Below are 21,447 nucleotides of genomic sequence, written 5' to 3' on the forward strand. Positions count from 1 at the left end.
TTACACGTGCATCAGTAGCTCTGTCACGTAGCCTTGGCTACGTGCTTGCGGGTCCAGTCTTCTCTACCCCTACAGGATATTTTGCCACTTTGCTGCAGCCTGCATCTGAGGTGTAGCAGCTCTTCGCACAGGGCAAAAATGAGCAGCAGCATCAACAGGTTAAGTGGCACCGAGGTAAGATATTTGCAGCCCCTTTTTAACATTCATCGAGGGAAAATGTAAATCCTCTGGTTTATAGATGTCTATAGGCTAAGTAGATTGATCATACAAATTGACATGCTCACAAGTGCAATAAATAAAAGATGCACGAAGAAAGATTACCTGATTAATAAGAGTATTCTTGCTGTTTTGCATGCTTTTATACAGTAGAATAGAAGGAGTGTTAATACAGTGCAAAAATGCACGGACCGCAAAGCAATCGCTTGGATATGGGCACTTGGGAAATGTGCTGTCATGCAATCATTTTTGTTTAGGTTGAATTTTTTGTTGCAAGAAGTGTTGATTCATTGTCGTGGTCATTTCTGTACCCAGAGTTGTCGGTTGTTACTTTTTATTGTAAGCCGATCGTGTAAAAGTATCCACCTCCTGCGGTTTCTGCGCTTCCATGCCACTTCTGTGCCTTTTCTCATGTTACATGTCATCTGCATGTGAGGTACATTCAGAGGTGCATACGCTTTGCAGAATAGAAGTGGTGCTGAATAAGACGGATTTTATGTCTCCGCAGAAGCATTTGACCAGACATCTTAAAGTCTTTTGCAAGCATGCTGGGTCAGATGACAGTCTGGTCTGGCTTAGGGGTGAAGTATTGTTGGTACCTGAGTGACCTTATAAACAATGAATGCCCTCCTTTGTTACCAGTGCACTGGCTTAAATGCACACATAAAAACAGACACAAGGTTTTACTTTTGTATTACATCATCCTGCTTCATGCCACAACTGTAAAGCTCACAGATTGATTACTTTAGTTTATTAGGCAATTGAAGCTGCCATTTAAGAGTAGTTCAGTCCTGCATCTAATGTGCAGCATCCAGTTTTACAGGGCAGGGAAATGGACTTCACTCTGTTATCCGCATGGTCACTGTCTTAATAGCGCCATTTAATTTCAGATGTGTGTGTGTGTGTGTGTGTGTGTGTGTGTGTGTGTGTGTGTGTGTGTGTGTGTGTGAATTTGAGGAAGAAGGCAGGAGGAAGAGAGACCCTGGCAGCCACAGATACTTCCTTGCAACAGTCAGAGCTCAGCCAGCATTTGCAAAATGTAATACCCTTACGCTCGATAAAATGAGCAATTGATCTCATTTACAATGTGTCCCCCACCAGTGTGAGTCAATATGAGTGGGTTTTTTTTTTCAATCCGTGGCTCTTGTAGGGTGAATATCTCACAGGAAGACTTTCTGCAGGCTTTTAATATTCTTGCCTGCCTTTCACTGAAATCTAAGACCGATGAGATGAGTCAGATTTCACTTTCTTTGATAACCCGTAGTTTAAACTGCAGCTTTTCACTAAATGAGAAAGTGTTTTTGATTTGTTTGGGGTTTTTTTCCCACCATAAGTGCCTTAGCTGCATAGACCACACTCAGAAACAGTCATGTTTGCTTTGCTTTGTGCAAGGCTGTAAAACTAAAAGCTCTACAGAGATTCATGGAAATTAGATTTACAGTTGGGTCGATTGTCATCTGGAAGCTGGCCAGATTTTGAGGTGAGTGAGAGAAGAAGGCTGCTGATAGGACATGATGGATGGAGAGCAAAGAAGTGCTTATGCACGAGGAAAAAAAAAGTAAGTGAAATACTCACTCATGCAGTTAGAGTTAATTTAGCATTTCATCATATAGCTGAACACGGGCTCAATTAACTAAATAATAAATGTACGGTTTCACTGTCTTAAGTGGTGTCTTGCTTTGTTGCCTTGAAGAGCTTTCTACATGTCAGACACAGAGCTTAACAATACAAAGCTAAAGGCACTGCATACTCTCTAAGTAACTTACATGCGGGTGTAATCAGTTAGTGTGACGACATGGGAAAAGGAGAAAAGTTTAGGATTAGGTGTGCAAGTTGAATGAGTTCATTTAGTTTTTGGGAAATCAGCCAAAACGTTCATTTGCTTCTGAATACACAATGAAAAATGGATTTATTTGATCTGAGGTTTGGGTTAAATCACGGGAATTAAGAAATTGCAGTCTTTCCAAAGTTGTAAAAAGCATGTATTATACAACTCTGCATCTAGCTTTAGCATTAAAAAAATATGAGAAGTAGCGAATGTGAATTGAAGGGTCTTTTATTTGTTTTTCACCCTTGGTAATCCTTTGCATTCTGCAACCCGGGTTGAAAGGTAAAATAATGTCATATTTTCTCATTCAATTCAATTCAGCTTCAATTTTATTGATATAGCGCCAAATCACAACAACAGTTGCCTCAAGGCGCTTTATATTGTAAGGTAAAGACCCTAGAATAATACAAAGAAAACAGAGGAAACCCCAACAATCATATGACCCCCTATGAGCAAGCGCTTTGGTGACAGTGGGAAGAAAAACCTTCTTTTAACAGGAAGAAACCCCCAGCAGAACCAGTTTTATTCTCAGTTTTATTTATGTGATTTATAGGAATGATTTCAATTGCTCAGTTAAGCGCTTAGGTCAACATTCATTGTTTGAAGAAGCCCTATATAAATAACTTACTGATTAGCTGGTTTCCCTTCTCATTCCCACATTGTAGTGTTAGTGACACCTTACAGCAGAAACTGAATAATGTTAAATATTATTACATGATTTCATCTGTTATTCCACAGTGACACATAACTGAGAGTTAAGATCCAAACAACTTTTATGTCTCTGACTATCTCCCCCTCCCTGGTTACCTTGCTCCTTCTCTCCCCTCGGTGTATCTCCCCCGAGACTGATTCAGACTAGAAATGCACTGTGAATAATTCATCACAAAAATCAGCACTGAAACCTAGAACCAGTACAGCACAACTGATTTAATGAGAACTTTTCTCTTTTTTTTCCTACAGTTTAGATAGCTATAAATCTGGTGTGCCTAGATGACTGACAAGCACTGGGTTTCTCTGGGATATAAAATTCTGTCCAAAAATGCAATTGTGAACGAAACGAAAACCAGGATCACGTACATTCTCTTTTTAAAAAAAATAATTTGTTGCATGTTATCCCTCCACTCCACTCACAGCTGTTGAGTAAGACACATTATAAGAGCCTGTATTTGCTATCATTTTTGCACTGAATGTCTCCTCTGCTGTGATTAGTTGTTGTGCTATTTTGCCAGCTGTATGATGCGAGTAGACAGCAGGATTAATCGTGATAAATAGCTTGGGCAGACAGAGGAAATGACCTTTAGATTTGGCCTACGCACATGTCAAAAAGGAGTTCTTTTTTGGAAAAAATAGACATAGTGACTCCATATTTCCAACCTGCGATCTCACAACAAGTATTATCTCACTGTGGTCTGTTGACTCTGGGATAAAGGGCTGTATTTTTTGAAAAACCTATGTCAGTGTGTGAGAGCAGAAAGGCTGACCCTGACACGTCATGACAGTATGCCATTTGTGGTATTTGGAGCAGATCACAGTCACAGGACACCCTGCCACACCACATTGCTTTCCAGCGAAAATGCATGTTTGGCTTCACAAAGCATGTCCTAAAATGTGTTTTAATTCCTCGTTGTGAAGGTGTAACACAGTGCAGTGGATCTTTGAGTTGAAAGGAAAAAACACATTTTGTTTTTTGTTTTGTTTGTTTTTTTTAGCATTTGCTGGATACTGCCGAGATGTCTCTGAAGTGTTCACATGAATCTATGATAAAGCATAAAAGTTAAACTGATAAGTAGAATGCCAGATGATGAATTTGGCCAGTAACCCATTTAATACATCTTCTAAAAAGCAGAGATTTATTAAGAGAATTAAACATGGCTTGTCCAGTGGTTATCACAGGATTAAAAAAAAAATCTAAATAATTACTGCAACCAGAGTACCAGATCATTACCAACCCCATCGACCACACCTTCTGTTCAGAGTGTACTTCCCCTCATACATCAAGTTAACCCATGCCAGTTGATTGCTGTGAATCTCTTAAATACATTGTAATTCAGCTGTAGCCTCATCCATGGTAAATTAGAGGGTGCAGCTTTTCTTTCCTTTCTTTTTGTCTTTATCCCTCGAGCAGAGGGAAGACAGCTCGCACCACTTCTGCAGTTTGGTTAATCTCAGACAAACTATGCTCTCTGCAGCTGCAGGGAGTGTTATGATAAAAACGGAAGATTTTGGTGTTCAGGAAGAGACTGCTGATTTTTTTTTTTCCTTCTCAAAGAAAAAGAGGTATTGGCATTGGCATTCATGCTTTGACCTTGTCGCCACTGAATTTTAAAATGTGGTTCTCAGGTGTAATGAGCCATCATTTTTTATAGAGACAGACTCCGTATTCACCAATAAGATAACTTTTTTTCCAGAACCTTCTGGTCCAGTGGCTATGTATGGTTCTCTCTTTGCAGTACATAGTCCACTGACATGGAGTGAATACACAAACACACTCACAACTGAGCTAATCTAATGTTGCATCACGCTCACCCACACAAGAATCGATAGGTTACACAACTCAGAGTAAAAGTAACTTTCTTAAACGCTTTTGATCAACTGCTGATTAATCATAGAAATGAATTACCATATTTACTCACCTCTCTTCCTAAGTCCCTGGTTTATTGAGTATAAAATATAACAAAATAATAAAGCACATTTTGTTCTGAAGTGAACATTTATTTCAATTCAGTTCATATATTCAAGCTGGATCTTACCTTAAAGACCTCATAGTATCACCCTATCACCCTAAAAGAGCATTTTACTCTCAGACTTCTGGCTCCCAGTTTGGATCCAGGAGACAGATAGCCTCTCTAATTTTAAGATTAGGCTTAAAGCTAATACCAGCTCACAACAACAGTCATCCCAAGGTAAGGTAAAAATCATGCAATATTAGAGAGTGAACTCCAAAGATCCCCCAACAATTGTGGGGAGGAAAAGCTCCCTGTCAACAGGTAGACCCTCTGGCAGAACAAGGCTTAGAGAGGGACTGCCGTCTGGACAGAGGACCATAGGCGCACGATGAGCCACGAGCAGGACATCACAGAAACTGCTGAAGAAAGTAGATAAGAGTTAACAAGATGCAGCAGTGGCCTATGAGTGTATGGGAAGTAAAAGCGAGGAGCGAAGAAGAAGTGCTCAGTGCATCCACTAGCACCCTGGGTTTAGAGCAGCATAACTAAAGGAACTTGATGAAACTCTTAGATTTGTCAAAAAGGAAAGTGAAAGATTAATTTTAAGAGTAGAGAGGGTGTCTTTCTTCAGAACCAAAACTGAGAGTAGGTTTCACAAGAGAAGGTCCTGATAGCTGAAGGCTCTACCTGCCAAAAGATGGGCAAACTGAGGTAAACTGCTATCATATAACACTGGTTCTTCTTGTTTTTGCTCAGCCCATTTCTGCAGCTGTCCATCAAGCTTCAAGAGAATGTGATATGGGCAGAATATGAACAAAGGATCACTCTATTACTCTACACTGATAGGTTTTTTTACAGATAAGAAAATCAATCATTTGACTGTTTTGATTTATAAAGTCAACAAATACTGGAATAGAGGGCAACAAGTGCGGCGCAGGCTCATAGAAGCAATATAAAATGCCCAGAGCTCAATGCTCATATGACACTAGTGAAGGAGAAAATGTGCAGACTGAAAGTGATCGCTTGAAACTATTCGCACAAACGGCATATGCTGACTTCGTGTTTGTCATGTTTTAATGGTACTGTTACCGGATTGCCAGTATCTCCTTGCTGTACTAATGGCTCTGTTTTCAAAGGTCACTCTTCTGTAATGGCTGTTGTTGTTCTAATTAGGTCAGAATGATAACCAGATCCTCACCATCCGTGCTCAGGAAACACAAAATTACTGCTAGTCTCATCAAAATGATGCCTTGTTGGCTCTACTGGAAGAACAAAACACAGCACAGAGCAAGCCTTTCTGCTTGTTTCCCGGCGTTCTTCTTTCTGTCATTATCTGCAAGCCATAAACATTATCTCTGTGCCAATTACTCTCTTCTCTCCCCCAGACCACCCATCCAGATGCTTGGCCCAGAAGCCCAGCTCCTCTGAACATGAACCACTATGCCAATAAGAAGAGTGCAGCTGAGAGTATGCTGGATGTGGCCCTGCTGATGGCCAATGCCTCCCAGCTAAAAGCTGTCCTGGAGCAGGGGCCAAGCTTCCACTTTTACACCCCCACCATCACCCTAATCAGCATCTCTCTGTGTCTACAGATCACAGTCGGGGTCCTGCTTATCTTCATAGGTGAGAAAGTAAACATAGCCTGAGCCCTTCTGGTGTATCAGAGGTGTTTTTGCTGTCTGGCATCTCACATCCTTTACTTGCCCACTTCATCCTTCCTATTCTAGCAAGATTACAGCGATCTATATGCCACATTTTGCCCTACAATGCACCCCCTCCCCCATAAATGTCAAGTCTACTGACTCCTGACAAACAACCTATTAGGAGCTGGATTCAGTCTCTATAGCAACCAGGACTGAGAGGTCAAAGGGTTCACTAGGTTTTACTGCTGATATCAGCACTGCTGGGAGTTGGGAGAGGTGCTGTGTATGTGTGTAAATGTGTCAATATGTGTCAGTATGTATGTATCTCCATGTGTTGGAACAAAGAGAAAAGCCCAAAAAGAGACAGATGCAGCAACAATTTTTTAGGAGGTCTGCTGATATCTCGGGTTGAAAAATTTGTGCGTGTAAATAAAAATAATATAAGTTGGGGATAAATAAACTAATTTAGTTTTTTTTTCCTGACACACTGAACAACAGGTTAATGAACTTTAAGCCAGTCACAATGACTCAGCTGTTGATGGATGAGTAAATAAAGTGAGTTTTGTTTGGTTAGTGTGAAACTAACAACCCCACATGTCTTATCTACCTCCTCTGTGAAACTGCTGAAAAAAAATCTTAAAATAATCAATTATCAATCAGATATTTCAAAGCACGCCCAAATGAATATTTCCTCCCTTGTTGCTCAGATTTCTGCAAAAAAAATATTATATCATCATCAACATTGTTACAGTATGAGTATACAGTACAATCAGATATTATTAACTCTGACATTTGCACATTGAGGTATTCACATTAAAAACGTCACATGTCCATAAGACACATCCAGCACGTGAGAGTCATCACTCATTCATTGCCCCTTTGACCTCCTTCACCAGACTTAAACAGCATCCCTTGCCTTTACCAAAATATCACACACATTTCTTTCTCATTACTCTTTTCTTCATTTTTGTTTACTCTTCTGAACTTCTTTGGCCTCTCGTCCTCACATCCCTCCCTCCCCGTTGGATCCAGCTCTCTCTAATGAAGCCAGTGGTGCGTGATGTGAACGGCCTACATACTGGCCACCCCAACCAGACTCTAGCCCCCACCAAGACAGATCAGATACACACACACACATCACAGGAAGCGTTCTTACGCTGTTTAACCTCTGGTAATTTCCATCAAATACACACACCCATGCACATATACATGGCTACTGCACACCCATTTGTATGAATATGCATTCATGTGACCATTATTCACAGGCGACTCCCTGTACTGCTGATGACACCATAGTAATGTCTTTGTCACAACACTAATTAGCTGTTTTCATAACATTTAACACATGCCATGATGCTATTAAAACACAAAAGAAATGACACAGTTGCATATAGGAAATACAAGCTTCCCTTGATCAGTTTTCTTCCCCTGTATTGTTCTTTCTCTGTGATTTGAACCTGACACTTGTTTTCTTTCCCTGTGTGACATTTATGCCTGCGATGTATAGTAAATGTATCACATCATATACATGTTTACATTGGGGGACGCTATTGTTACAAATCCAATTCCAAAAAAGTTGGGAAGCTATTTTAAATGCAAATAAAAACAGAATGCAATGATTTGCATATCTCACAAACTCATATTTTATTCACTATGAAGAATAGAAAACGTATTAAATGTTTCAACTGAGAAACTATACTATTTTAACAAATGTATTGGATGCCGTTAGTAGCAACAGGTCTAAACAAAAGTTGAGACAGGGCCATGTTTACAACTGTGTAGCAGCGTCTCTTCTTTTAACAACAGTCCATATATGTCTTGAAACTTAGGAGACCAGTTGTTGGACTTTTCGGAGAGGAATTCTGTTCCATTCTTGTCTTATTCTGAAATATAGGATTGTAGCTGCTAAATAATTCTGGGTCTTTTTTGCCACATTTTTGGTTTCCATGACAATTTCATGTCTGTTTTTTTATGGCAGTGTCGCCTGAGATTCCAAAGATCACGAGCATCCAGTATTGATTTTCATCATTGTCCCATGTGCACGGAGATGTTTCCAAATGATTGGAATCTTATGACGATGTTATGAATTGTAACTGATAAGATGTTCAAAGTCTTCACGATTTACAAAGAGGAACACTATTCTGAAATTGTTCCACAATTTGTAGACGCAGTTTTTTTGCAGACTGATGAGCCTCTGCCTACTGCACCATTACTTTTGACAAACTCTGCCTCTTTAAGATGATCTTTTTGTACTCAGTCATGTTACTGACCTGTTGCCAATTCAGCTAATTAGTTGCAAAATGTTCCTTAAGCTGTTTCATTTAAGTACCATTTACTTTTAAAGCGTTTTGCATTTCCCTGTCCCAACTTTTTTGAGTGATCAAATTCAAAATGAGCTAAAATTTTTAATAACATAGTAAATTGATTGCAGTAGATCTAACTTTTTTTTTTAATCTGAGTTTCCTCTAAGTGAAAAATGAAAAACTGAATATTGCATTGTTTCCTTACATGCTTGCGTCATAAAATAAAAGACACAAATAGATGTATGAGCATTCTGAACCCAGAATTAAGTAAATATAGATTTGTGGTTGACAGTAAATCTTTGCACCATAATGAGTTGGCTTTAGTCCCAGAATAGAGTAGATTGTTGTGCAATTAGACATTATCTGAGTTGTGTGTTGTTCTGCTTTTGTTCACAGTTCGATGGAACCTGAATGATGAGCAAAAACACCAGAGGCTGAACTTCATGGAAAACTTGGCTACAGGTCTGGTGTTCATCATCGTGGTGGTCAACGTCTTCATCACAGCTTTTGGAGTCCATCGAACAAATTACAGCAACTGACCACGCACACACACACAGGCACATCTATGTATGTGTGTATGCATTATTTTCACAGTCTTTCACTGCTCCCCTCTCTCTTTTCAAACAGGTATTTTCTCTCCTGCCTTACTCTGCAGTTTGCTCCTAAAAACTTTCATGTCGTCAGCATGTTTTTGCTCTACTCCTCTTCTGACCGGACCTTCACAATCACCTACATGACCTACAAACACAGTGACCTCTCCAGGCTCGCAGAGAAATTTCCACCAGAAAACAACTCGAACAAAATACACAGCTGTTCATTTACCAGAAAATCATTGTCCCGCATGGCTGCAGGCACCGAGAGAAAATAGCGAACAAGAGAGAAACAGCCGTAGCGACAAAGAGGTCTGGTACGTAAACAACACAACATTTGTTCTGAATGGACAAACAGGAAAGTGAAGACAGCAGCAGTCAGGACCATGTGACCTCATGCTGTCTGTCTCCTATGCTGTCCGACAGTGACCCGACGCACTAGCCAGACATGGATGCACAGTCTCACACACACACCTGAACACTCTTTAATTTTTAATTGCACCAATGACGTTTGATCATGTTTAACGGGTGTGCTGAGCACATGTATGCAGCACAGGGCAGGCCTCATCCGCCTCAAAACCACTACCCACCTCCACAGCTTTAACTTTACTATCAACTCTACCCCACAGGTGTCATGCCTAACATTCAGTTATAACAGTGTTTGGTTGTGCTATGAATCCCTCTGTGACGAGCAAAGCCGGACTTTGTTTGTGGTTCTTTGGACCAGAAGTAGCTGGTGAGTCAGAGTCAAGAGAGCACAGACCCCGGCAGAACTACTTGTTAAAACAGAAGCCTTAATTAGGCAGCAATGCCACTGAAACCCCAATTAGAGCACAAGCAAATGCTCATTTTATACACTTGAGTGGTTTGACATAAATATCCAGTAAAGAAAATTTGAGGCTGTTTCACATAATTATCAGCTAAAAACCGTAATCGCATTCATGCAGCTATCTATAATTTCTCCAAGGTGGTTGTGAGGAAGCACCTTTCAGATGGCAAAACGTCGCAATCTCATCCTTTTCCTCCCCTACAACTATCATTGGTAACCGTGGAAACAGCCACACTGAAAGCCAGATTTGATGATACACACAGCTTCACTTGGAGGAGATCTGTAGATTGATATATATACATAATGTATATCCATGGCTCCTACCGCTCTGTCTTGAAGTTTAACAAAGTGACTCTGTGGGGGCTGCGCATCAGAGGATGCTGATGATCAACGAGGACTTTTAGTTCCTTTGAAGCGAGTGTATTAATAGCTCTCTTGTGGGAATGTGGATGCCAGAGTGTGAACTGAACAATCACTCTGGTGACATTTCCAGCCCCCTTTAGCACCTCCCAATTCCTCCTCCCTCTCTCTTTGACTCCCCTCTCATCTGTTGCTCTCACTTCGCAGGGAAGACAGTAGCAGAAAAATGCTGCCGAGTGCAGATAATCTCCTGAGATCAGACACCTCTGCTCTGCTGCTGTGATGTAGACCTTACCTCTGATGTGACTACTTTCCTGCACATTGTTTATTACAAGAAACAGAGAGCATTCAAATGCACCCATCAGGGTATTTCAAAGGCATTCTAGCTAGCAGCATTTAATAGAGCATTTAATCAAGTTAGCTTAACTCATTCAACCAAATTGATTGCCATTATTCATTAATGAGGTCTGATCCCTGCTTCCCATTGTCATTGTTATAGCACGCTTGAATATTTTTCTGTTTTTTTGTGTGTGTATGAGTGAGGAAGTAGCGCCCTCTAGTGTATGTGTTGCTGCTGTTGAATCAATTAGATGAATAATTTAACATAATCTCCATTTCATGATGACAGTGCAGTGAACAGTGCCAGAAACTAACCCGGAAAAGCTAATCAATGCACTCCTAATTACCTTTAATTCCCCTTTGTTGCTACACTACGGCAACATATACAGCATTTAATTAATGATGTTCCCATTTCTACAAAGATCTTTGTCAAATATTTGTTACACAAGACTAAAAATAAGATGCAAACACAGGTGATCCAAATTTGCTGTGCTTTATTTGAAAATAAGTAACACTATTAGAGTGCCCTTTATTTTGCAAATTTCATAAAAGGCACTGGAAGTGGGCTAAGGTGTGAGCATACATGTATTTGTTGTGTATTTAAAAAAAAAGAAAATCTTTGTTGTGAAATGCGTTAACAAACGGAGCAATGAAAAAATCAAGTTGTTAAATTAAGTGCAAACCAAGAGCCTTCCCACACAGATGCTCCTACTTGAAGCTCTCCTCAAAATACACTTCATTGCCCACTCTTGGGTTTGTTGCACCCAAACAACCGACTCAGTCTTTAGTAAGTGAAAACAGCTTTGTGGGAGTGCAGCTGCACAGTTACACTTGGTTATTATTACGCTTTAAGCATTTTAGTTAAAAAAAAAAAGAAATTCATAGCTATCTACAAACATGAAATCCAGACAAGAATCATACATACAAGTACTCTGGAAGAACGTTGCATAGTTCTGCCATTTCAGATGTACGCTGTGAGAATTTGTGACAGAATGTGTCAGGTCAAGTTACGTTCCTCCAATTAGTACTTTCGTACATAAATTAGTATTTGAGGTTTAGGAAAATGATGAGTTTGGCACAGAAAAAAAGACATTTTTCATGGCTTCTTCTTCTCATTGCCTCGATGTTTTCATTTTTTTTACTTTCCAACTTCTCCATATGAAATGAAAACATCTCTAGCATCTTTACTCAGTCTTACAGCCGAGCAGTGAAGAAACACTCCAGTGCATCTCAAGGTTTCACCCTCTGTGTCTATAAAGAAGAGCAAAAAAACTGAGTTTTGTGTGTATGGAAGGTATGTTTTGAAATGTTGAACATGATCAAAGTAAGTAAAGTAAGTCTCAAGTCTGTGTCCCTCTCACTTTTTGTGCCACGACTCACCTCCGTAATAGTAGAGTATTGCAATTCCAACTACAAAACCGAAGCAGCTCAGGAAGAACATTGGTCCTGCAAGAGGAGAGAATAAAGTCATTAACTATACAATTATCTGATCAGTCTGCAGTGGCTCATACCTGCTTAATAAATTAGATGATCCAAAAAAAACTAAATACCACAAGCAAACTGAAATAATAGCCGATATTCTGAATGGCAAAGTCAAGAGTCCTAAATCTGCTCTGTGTACATAAAGTTGTCTTGCTCACAAGCTAAACAAGCTCCTTGGTATGACTTATGATCAGGAGTCAGTGTTTCACGGCATCTCTGATGACCCATTTCCCTGCTGACATACCTTTGACCCAGTGGATGCAGCTCTGACTGTTCAAAGGAATGCAGGCCAGAGGAAGCTGCTTTATACATGAGCTTAACTGCCCTCACAAAGCTCAAGCTCTCAGTGTGATGGAATGATGAATGGTGGAAGTAAAGAGCAGTGATGGGGCCGGCATTCTGATGCTAGAGGTTAAAAGGTTCAACAGACAACTGCGTTTGCTAAAGTCCACAGCTTAGTTGAGCTTAAGGGGCTTATCTTGGGATCAGTGAGGGGGTACAGAGGGACCCTGACACATACTCACACAAACTGTAAAACTATAATAATTTTTAAAATGCCATGCAGGCAAGATAAGGAAGAAAATGACACATATAGGGCTTTTATGAGTCATTACTTACATATTATCATTAAATATATTTCACAAGTGATTACCAGTATCCGATTTGTTTTCAAATTGCCCCTTAGTTAGTGCCATTGTTGGATTGAAAGTCAGTTTTTAGTGTTTAGTCATATTTTTAAGCTGATAAATCAACAGAATAACTCAAACATTAACAGCAGTGCATTTGTGAGCTTTTCTGCCATCAAGTCAGTGACACCCTATGGATTACACTGTTCATTTGTTTGTTAGTTCATGTTTGTGATTGTATTTTGTGAACGTCATGCAACTAAATCTGCATGATTCCTCCTGAGAGGGATTGCAAGTAAGAGTGTGCATGTTTTTGAAATAAATAAGTCCAATTTCCTGGAAAGCATGTCATGAATTGTCTAAACTATAGCAGAATTAGTTAAATAATTACAGAATAATTACAGAATAACTAAGAAACAGCAACATTTATCGTATAACATCATTGTATAAAATCAACGAATGTTTTTTTTAGTTTGTGAAATCTCAATATTCTTAAATTTTAAAGATTTGAATGATTTACATAGAAACAACCCCTTTTTCTGTTGTTAATGATGGTGATTATATGTACCTCTGTCGCTAAGCACATATCGCTCTTGCCGAACTGTCTTGTTGTTAGTGCATTTTGAATCTGCCACCTCTAAAAACAGAAAGTAAAAGAGGTTAAAATGCAGCATTCCACTTTAACAATAACAACCTGTGAAGTGTTAAATGGCTACTTGGACAGCAGTCTAGGCAGCACATTAGCTTCTCTTTGCATCTTAAACAGGATAAGCCGATGTAAAGCTAGACACAGCAGGGGAGCCACCTTTATAGGACACTTTGGAAGCTGCTCCTGTAATTTGTCTAACCTCATCACACCAAACATACAAGATGCACTTTTTTTAACATGGTAGAAAAAGCAACCAGTGCTGAAAAAAAAAAAAAGCTTAGCAGACACAAAACTTATGCTTTAAGGATAAAACCAGAACCTTTAGGTCCCACAAAGACATTGGTTCAATAGTTGTGTCTGCAATAAAATTAATGTGAAATGAAATTGAACTTTATGGAGAAGAAACAGCTATCCTCCAATCTGGAATCTGTAGCCAAGAAAAGCTCAATGTTTCACCTCTTTCTCTGACTCTGCTGGGCAGGCTAGAGTAGATGTCCTCTGTATGGATGTGAAGGGCTCTGTAGAATTCATGGCATGCCTCTTCGCCTTTTCTGTGCAGGTGCTTCAAGAGGTCTGCTAACCGCACCTTGGTGGGCACACTTAGGTTCCTGAACTGCAGGGAGACACAGGCTGCATTGAGTCACTGCACGCATCTGCACAGTATGCTTCTGTTTTGTTTGTGTAACACAAATAGCTGCAGTGACCCTGTGGGCTTCCTTGTCACTTAGTATCTGCGGGTAGATCCTGTTGAGCTGCAGGACAAGTCTGTCAACCAGCTCAGTGTCCATCCTCTGATCTGAGCACAGGAACTGGGAGTCACTCTGCAGCTGCTCTTGGTAACCATCGGTGTCTAGTAAAGGAAGATTGATGACAGTGAAAAGACATTGCTTAACAAGGGGTGTCAAGGCCAGCGCTGGTCAAAGCGTGGAGACCAGGTCAGAAACAGGCTATGACCCTGCACAAATGGCTCATGCGACAAAGCCCTAACAGAAGGGCTGCAGATTTTATTGTTAGTTTTAGTAATTTCTTAGTAAGCTCGTCTTGGAATCAGCCATGTTCTGAAAATAAGGAACTAAGAGGTTTATTCTCTTGTTTAGAAAGGCGAATACAATAGCTGCAAATGTGTCAGTTTCACTACACTTTATAGCTTCTATAGCATAATGTTAGTACTGAAAATCAGCCAACTACAATTTAAGATGCATAAAATGGTGAGAGACAGCAGAAACAGGTAAGGTGTTAGTGTTAATAGTTTGGACTCTGAACCAGTTTTCCCCCCCAGAAATATGCATGAGCATTGTCTGTTTTCTTAAAAGAAGATGCTACACTTAAGAAGAAGACGACAAAGGGGGATCTATGGAAGTAAATATCCACACTGCCAATCATTAAGTAATATAGATATTGTATTTGTCCTGACCACTGTTGATATTCTTATGCTCAGTTGTGTACTTAAACAGGCTACAGGCTGCAGCTGATGAGCAAACATACTACTAATATTTCTGCCATCTGTTCATAAAACATAAACTATTAACTAAATTAGTAGGTAAGTGTCAGATACTGTCATAGTGTTACATTGCATGGTAGTTATTCTCAGTATCGTCATCCCAGTATGAAAGATTCTACTAGTTTAATATTTTAACAGGATTTACTTTATCCCAATGTACAGTTAATGCTATAATATCTCTAAGGACTAGACTGACAACAGAGGGAGCTGCGTGTCTTTAATAAAAGTCTGGATGCCTCTGATGACAGAAGTCTGCCGATTTAGTTACCGGTTGCATATCAGGACAAACGATGATACTGACCCATGACAAACTACTAAATAACTATGTGTAACAACAACTACTTTATACTATGACTTTACAGCAACAAGTGGCGCACCCAGAGAGAGAGCCTGGTAGGATATCCTGGAAGTCTTAGCTCTGGCGCAAGGATACGCGCAAAGCACTCACAACAAGGCGAAACATCTTACCCTCGCTTCACAAACCTGACATACTGACAAATTTACACCGTGTGTGAACTTGACAATCGGACCGACAGCCTTCCCGGTAAAACTTCCTGGTCTCCCCCGTGAGTCGGTGCTCCGCTGCCCCGTTACATCAGCACGCTTGGCCGTGGCGTCACCACATGACCGACCTCAAGGCTACATGATGATGTTAATGAGCCGGGCAGACAGTGACGGACTACAGCTTTATGTAGCAGACACTGAAGCACAGAAGTGCAACAAATAATCATACATCAGGTTATTCTAACCTAAAGGCTTGAATAATAATAATAATAATAATAATAATAATAATAATAATAATAATGATAATAATAATAATAATAAACGTGTTGTTAAATAAACTCTTCCCACTCCAATGCATCACTCATTGTTATTATTATACGTCTGTCATTTATTTACATTTCTCAAAATTATTATTTACACACACGCCAGTTTTTTACAACATCTCTTCTCGTGTCAAGAGTGAACTTTTCCCAGATTCCCACACTCTCCTCAGCTGACAGCAAAGTTAATTATATCGCAATAGATCCCTTAAGTGTTAGCCTCAAGCAGCAGAACTTCCTTTTAAGCTCAAATCTCTTGACATCCGAAGAACAGCTCTCTCCAAGACTGGCGTCCTGAAAATGCACTGGCTCCTCTTTACAGACAGGGGGCAGTGTGCCATTACAGTTTGCATAAAAAGGCACATTAGTCTGTCAGATCAATGTCTCTTTAGAGCCATCTCGCCACTGCTGATACACCAAAACATACTGATATAGTTCTTACATCACGCAGTCCTCGTCTATACAGCTGACACTGTTGAACAGATTTAGATATTAAACAAAGTCTTGATTGATGATTTTTGTGTGCTGTCCTCACACTGATATAATCCTTATGGAAAGTTCTTTGGGGTATATATTCCTGTTTGAGTTTATATTCCTCCCAGGGGCCTCATCTGCGGTTAATAGGTTTGCTCCTGATAAACTGCTCTGTTGTCCTTCATACTGCCACACCAAACCAGATCCCCCTGCTGAGATCTGGACCAGGCCCGGGCTTGTACTTTGACAGGAGGACAGGGGAGGGCCGGGATACTGAGGTGGGTCAGGTTCTGGCATTTGGAGTAAGAGAGGCTGGTTATAGTCGTGCCCAGGAAGAGCAGCAGGGGGAGGTGTGGGGCCATAGTTTGTGCAGGCAGGACAATAGGCGTAATGCTGGTGACATCTGTGTAAGAAGACAGGAAGTTGGGGTTTTTTTGTTGTTGTTTTTGTTTTTGTTGTCACTGTGGAGCATTCAAATGAAATTCAGCACATCTCACCTGCAAGATCGTATGCTGTCACACAGGGTAGGGCCAGCAGTGTCCCATGGAGAAAGCGGATTCTCCTGGGTGTTGTTGTTGTTGTTGTTGCGGCCCTTATGACTATATCGAGACATGTTGTTCTCCTGGTTTGGGGTTGGCTCCTCCCATTGCCACGGATCTGAGTCACTGGCATAAAAAAAACCATACATGTCAGTATTTCATATTTCACCAGACCTAATATTGTATTTTGGCACCTGTGGTTGTAAATAAGTAGATACATCTATTAATACATTGTATTCAAGCAGTCCTTTTGTTGCCATGCCTTTGTCATGTTTTAGACTGTTAGAATTTCTCTGTGCTTCATATAAATGCCACTTGTTACTCCAAAGAAGCAAAATAAAGACACATACACACATCTGTGTAGCAGATCAGGCCTTATTTTGTGTTCCTGTCCCATTAATGTCTTATAACCCTTAGGTTAGCAATCATTTAAGCTAAGAACCCATCTAATTTATTATGTATGCATATTTATTTGTATAAAGAATCCAGTATTTTGCAGTGTATTGTGATGTATGCTTTCCTTATAATTACATTTTACCAGTAACGATACCTCAGTAGATTTACTTTTACTTTTAAAAAACTTAATTTCAACTTTTCCAGCAATCCTTAACTCACTTCTCCTCCTTTTTCCTTTCTTCCTCCTTGATGCAGTCAAGCAAACAGCAGGTGATGAAGGCCACAGACATGAAGAGGATTATGCCTGAACTCACAAAGGATGCCACCACAGCCACGCGGTAACCAAAATCATTGGGCGACAGAGCTGAAGAGTGACAGAAGAAGAACCAGTTGACTGTTGTATTGACTGATTTTTGCCTCATGCACTGAGTGTTTTATTTTTCTTTTTTACAATTCCATTCATCATACTACAAAACCTGTGTATAACAACAACCAGAAGTCTCAAATGCCACCTCACACAAGGTTTGCAGATATTGTCTACCTCACAGACTGCTGTAATATGTCACAAGTGTTTCATTGTCATTATCCAACAGAGACTTGCAGAAATAAAAAGTCATTTTGCAACAAAGTGTTCTTGCCAGCTCATCACTGAAAGGACAATAAAATATAAATTTATTATTATTTTATTTCTTTCAGTGTCACTCAGAAAATTTCATCTCTCCCATGGTGATTGATTCTAAAAAATAGAATTAAAATTCTGCCCTCAGTTTTTCCACTTCCTCGCTGGCTGTACACCTACCTGAAATGATTCCTCGCTGCCAGTTAGTAGCATTAATATTATTGCTTAATGAGATGTATCGACAAACTGCACATCATTTTCCCTCCATTGTGTTCCCACACAAATTAAGGTCATAATTAGTGCAAGCCAAACACAACATAAGCATCTGCGTGTAACTTGGTCCCTAACAAGAATGCCTACACATAATGTTTAATATATATTCCATCACTTTGGAATAATGAGCTGACAGACATTTCAGTGGGAGTTTTGCAGCCTCTGCAGTTTTTCTAGGAAAAGCATTTGAGACATTTAATCTGCATACACACACATTTTGGTAATGCATAATGAATATGCAATTAGGTCCATGAAGTGACATGTACCTGGCTACAAATGGGTTACTAATATGTGCCATTTTTTGTATATTAACTGCCATCTCAAGATTTTGGTTTCTACTTACCTTGACAATAGGAGTCTCCTGTCCAGTAGGTGCTGTTGGGGCCCATGACACACATCATATCACTGCCTACAAGTTTGTGCTTCCCCGGGCACTGTAGTGATATGACGGTACCCACATTAGTGCCATTTCCCTGGATGATCTGGTGGTTGCCCAATGTTGGCTGAGGCATGGGTGTGCACTGAGCTTTGGAATTACCTAAAGCAGAAAGCTGGAGGTCAGCTGGTGTGGAAAATTTGCAGCAATGTCTACAGTTGTTGCTGCTAATGATGTTTGAGATACTGTGAATATGCATTAATCACACAAAGTTCATCCAAAATTTGGGTACATGTTTAATTCATGCATCTTCAAAAGAAAATTTGTATTCATAGGAACGATAAGACAACTTGGAATTCATAGATTGCACAACAATAATTCAAGGTGAACTGTATGAACAAACAAAAAGGGGGTGGGGGGGCACTGCGGATAAGAGTCAGTGTGGAATGGGGCAGTCATTCCATAGCTATCAGCACTGAACCCCTAAAGGGCTGCGCAACACTGCATGACAAAACACAGCCCCCCGTAACAGCCGAATGCCGTGCTGAGATGAATTCTAACGGTATCAAAGAAGGAAATGTGATAAATCATTAAACAAAAGGCCTGCAAGACTGGTGGAAAAACACAGGCCATCTGGAGCAACATTAAGAGAAAAAAAAACAAGGTTATCATACTGAACAGCATGGAGCTCAGCATATTACAGGACGGACGGTCTTTCACTGTGACAGCTCAGTACACCAGCAGTTCCTGCATGTCTACAAGTCTCAGTCTACAAGAGCATGACTTCACTGTAAAACAAGTAGTTGGAATGCACATAAACACAATGACATGAAGGCGGTGGTTTCCAGCACAACTTGGAAGTATGATGTATTTGGTTTAGGGAAAATCAAAACCAGATTTTTGATTTTTTTTTCTTTACTCTGAGATATCTGCTTTTGGTTTTCACTTAAATAAAACAGACAGGTTACAGGGACTGATTTAGTGGAGGTTACTTTTTCGGGATTTCCATACACCTGTTACCATACATCATTTTTGACCCCAGGACAACACAAGGGTTAAGTTGGAGGAAAATATCCAAGGAGGAGTTGTGCACTTTGAAGAAAGACATGTGGCAGACCATAAAGTGAACCAAACTATATCAAAAGTCGCTGGTAGACAAATAAAAGAAGAAGAGATAATAGTAAACCATAAACAAGATAAAATTGTAACACGGAGACCATTAGTAACTCAGATCCCACCACAAAGACACACTTCGGTGCACAGAAGAATAATTTTATGTAATTTGTATGTATGATCATACATACAGTACATAGAGTGAAATGTCCGGCTGCTTGACGTCAAATCCACCCCTTTTCGTTTCCTCTTTCTGTCTTTCTTCATAACACCTGACAATTATATCAACTAACCGTTAATCGGACACCAATCCACCCTTTTTTTAAGTTTCATTTTATTACTGCGATGTCTAGTTCACACAATCTATCAGGTCTTTATATTACATAGGACCCTAAGCTACTAATCCTTGCAGTGCAATTGTTGTTACAGCAAACACACACATGCATGGACGCGCACATCACCTGAACAAGAAGCACGCAAGTTAACAGAATAAAACTGGCGTCAGTGCACAAGTGACATTTCGGTCTCTCGAGGATCCTGCACGCTGGCTTCGTCTAAATTAAATAGCATCTGGTTTTTCTATGCCATCTCTCTTACCTGACTTATTTCGGTCATTTTTGTTTGCGGTATCAGTCCTGGATACATCTGATATTGATGCTGTTGCCGCGGACATGGTGGTGACACACAGCCGTCTCTCAGAAAGCTCTTCTGGTTGTGCGTAAAGACGGCGCAGCTGTTCTCCTCTGGACCCCGTACAGGGTAAACGAAACGAAGAGTCTAGCTGCTGGCGCGGCGCTTGAGTTTCTCTGTGCGATGTTACTCGCTCCTCGTCCAGTGAACAGCTTGCCACCACCCACACTGCACCGTAACATTCACTTATTCTAATGTTCTTTCTATGCTCTGGCTGTCGCGCAAGCGGATGAGCGCTTGAGAGGACGACGAGAGATGAAGTGATCAGTCGAGACCTTGTCGACCAAAGCAAAAATGACTTTGCGGATTAAATCATGTCGGGTCAAGTTAGGTTTCAGGTCTGCAGCTAACTACAGCTGCAAAAAACAGTCTACCTCAGTAGGTACAAATCAGGATGTGGTTGAAAATGTGCAAAACACATGAACGTGTGAACGTGGTCTATTAGAAGACAATCAAAAGTTACATCCGTTTACCAACGTCCAGCACGAGCACGTCAGCCTTAGAGCTTTCCAGTCTAAAACAGATTCAATTCAGTTGTCAATAGTAATAGCCTGTTGCCTGCTCAGGGACAAATACAGCACATGCAGGACGACATTTTAAATATGCTGTAAAAACTAAGCATAACTAAGTTTGCAGTGCATCTCTCCAAAGTAAGGCTAAATGATCGTTACATAAACGGAGAAGAAGAGTTGTAATACCTCGATTAGAAGGAGGAAATTTAAAGTATAATTGTGGTAAAGAAGGAGATCCCACCTCTAAACTGAGCCAATGAATTAGGTTTTTCTTTGTTTACATCATATGACATCACATTCCACGTAAATTAAAAAAATATACAGTTTCTCTGAAACTAACCACACAGATTTTTCTTAACGTCATTCTACTTCAGATTTTACAAATGAAGGTTTCCCCACCGCTTTCTTTTCCTTTTTTTATGCTGTGTCACATTTTTGTTGAGTTTGTGGTTATCAAACATTCGAGTCATTCAACATGTTTGACTTCTCTGTTCTACTCACAGTTTCCTTCAAACAGTTCACACTGTAAACAATAACCTCCGTGTCCAGGTATACACTTCTTAGCCACTTTATTAGGCACATCTGTTTAACTGCTGTTT

The 21,447-nt window shown here is 40.1% G+C and overlaps 3 protein-coding genes across 4 annotated transcripts; 1 reads left to right on the forward strand and 2 right to left on the reverse strand.

Moving 5' to 3' along the window:
- Nucleotides 1-132: 132 nt before the first annotated feature.
- Nucleotides 133-11,652, forward strand: LOC147306005 (ninjurin-1). Its single transcript, XM_086277089.1, has 3 exons — nucleotides 133-174; nucleotides 6,096-6,333; nucleotides 9,053-11,652. The coding sequence occupies exons 1-3, from the start codon at nucleotides 139-141 to the stop codon at nucleotides 9,193-9,195; spliced, it is 417 nt and encodes a 138-aa protein (XP_086133215.1). The 5' UTR covers nucleotides 133-138; the 3' UTR covers nucleotides 9,196-11,652.
- On the reverse strand, nucleotides 11,247-15,677 carry LOC147306006 (caspase recruitment domain-containing protein 19-like). Of its 2 annotated transcripts, XM_086277087.1 has the most exons (6): nucleotides 15,516-15,620; nucleotides 14,236-14,381; nucleotides 13,988-14,144; nucleotides 13,451-13,519; nucleotides 12,155-12,220; nucleotides 11,247-12,025 (listed from the first exon to the last, which is right to left on the reverse strand). In XM_086277087.1, the coding sequence occupies exons 1-6, from the start codon at nucleotides 15,520-15,522 to the stop codon at nucleotides 11,913-11,915; spliced, it is 558 nt and encodes a 185-aa protein (XP_086133213.1). In that variant the 5' UTR covers nucleotides 15,523-15,620; the 3' UTR covers nucleotides 11,247-11,912. The 2 variants fall into 2 exon arrangements, with proteins under 2 accessions (XP_086133213.1, XP_086133214.1); XM_086277088.1 differs by lacking the exon at nucleotides 13,451-13,519 and having other exon boundaries at nucleotides 15,516-15,677.
- Nucleotides 15,678-16,384: 707 nt separating this feature from the next.
- susd3 (sushi domain containing 3) lies at nucleotides 16,385-20,875 on the reverse strand. Its single transcript, XM_086277086.1, is given in 8 exon segments — nucleotides 16,385-16,591; nucleotides 16,594-16,618; nucleotides 16,621-16,733; nucleotides 16,828-16,903; nucleotides 16,905-16,995; nucleotides 17,485-17,629; nucleotides 18,501-18,695; nucleotides 20,244-20,875. Coding segments are annotated over 8 exon segments (801 nt in total). The 5' UTR covers nucleotides 20,320-20,875; the 3' UTR covers nucleotides 16,385-16,511.
- Between the last annotated feature and the right edge of the window lie 572 nt (nucleotides 20,876-21,447).

The sequence above is a fragment of the Aulonocara sp. 'chitande type north' Nkhata Bay genome, linkage group LG20, assembly GCF_057382095.1.
Source record: "Aulonocara sp. 'chitande type north' Nkhata Bay isolate Kocher_YH1m ecotype deep benthic linkage group LG20, A_spYH_male_GT1.1, whole genome shotgun sequence".
Taxonomy (NCBI): domain Eukaryota; kingdom Metazoa; phylum Chordata; class Actinopteri; order Cichliformes; family Cichlidae; genus Aulonocara; species Aulonocara sp. 'chitande type north' Nkhata Bay.

What these genes read in the sequence shown, in the direction of transcription:
- LOC147306005 (XM_086277089.1), top strand. Translation starts at nt 139, where the DNA reads ATGAGCAGCAGCATCAACAGGTTAAGTGGCACCGAG. An exon ending in ACAGGTTAAGTGGCACCGAG is followed by an intron (nt 175 to 6,095) that starts GTAAGATATTTG and finishes TCTCTCCCCCAG; the next exon opens with ACCACCCATCCAGATGCTTG. An exon ending in GGTCCTGCTTATCTTCATAG is followed by an intron (nt 6,334 to 9,052) that starts GTGAGAAAGTAA and finishes TTTTGTTCACAG; the next exon opens with TTCGATGGAACCTGAATGAT.
- LOC147306006 (XM_086277087.1), bottom strand. An exon ending in GTGACAAGGAAGCCCACAGG is followed by an intron (nt 14,145 to 14,235) that starts GTCACTGCAGCT and finishes GTCTCCCTGCAG; the next exon opens with TTCAGGAACCTAAGTGTGCC. An exon ending in AATACTCTACTATTACGGAG is followed by an intron (nt 12,026 to 12,154) that starts GTGAGTCGTGGC and finishes TCTTCTTTATAG; the next exon opens with ACACAGAGGGTGAAACCTTG.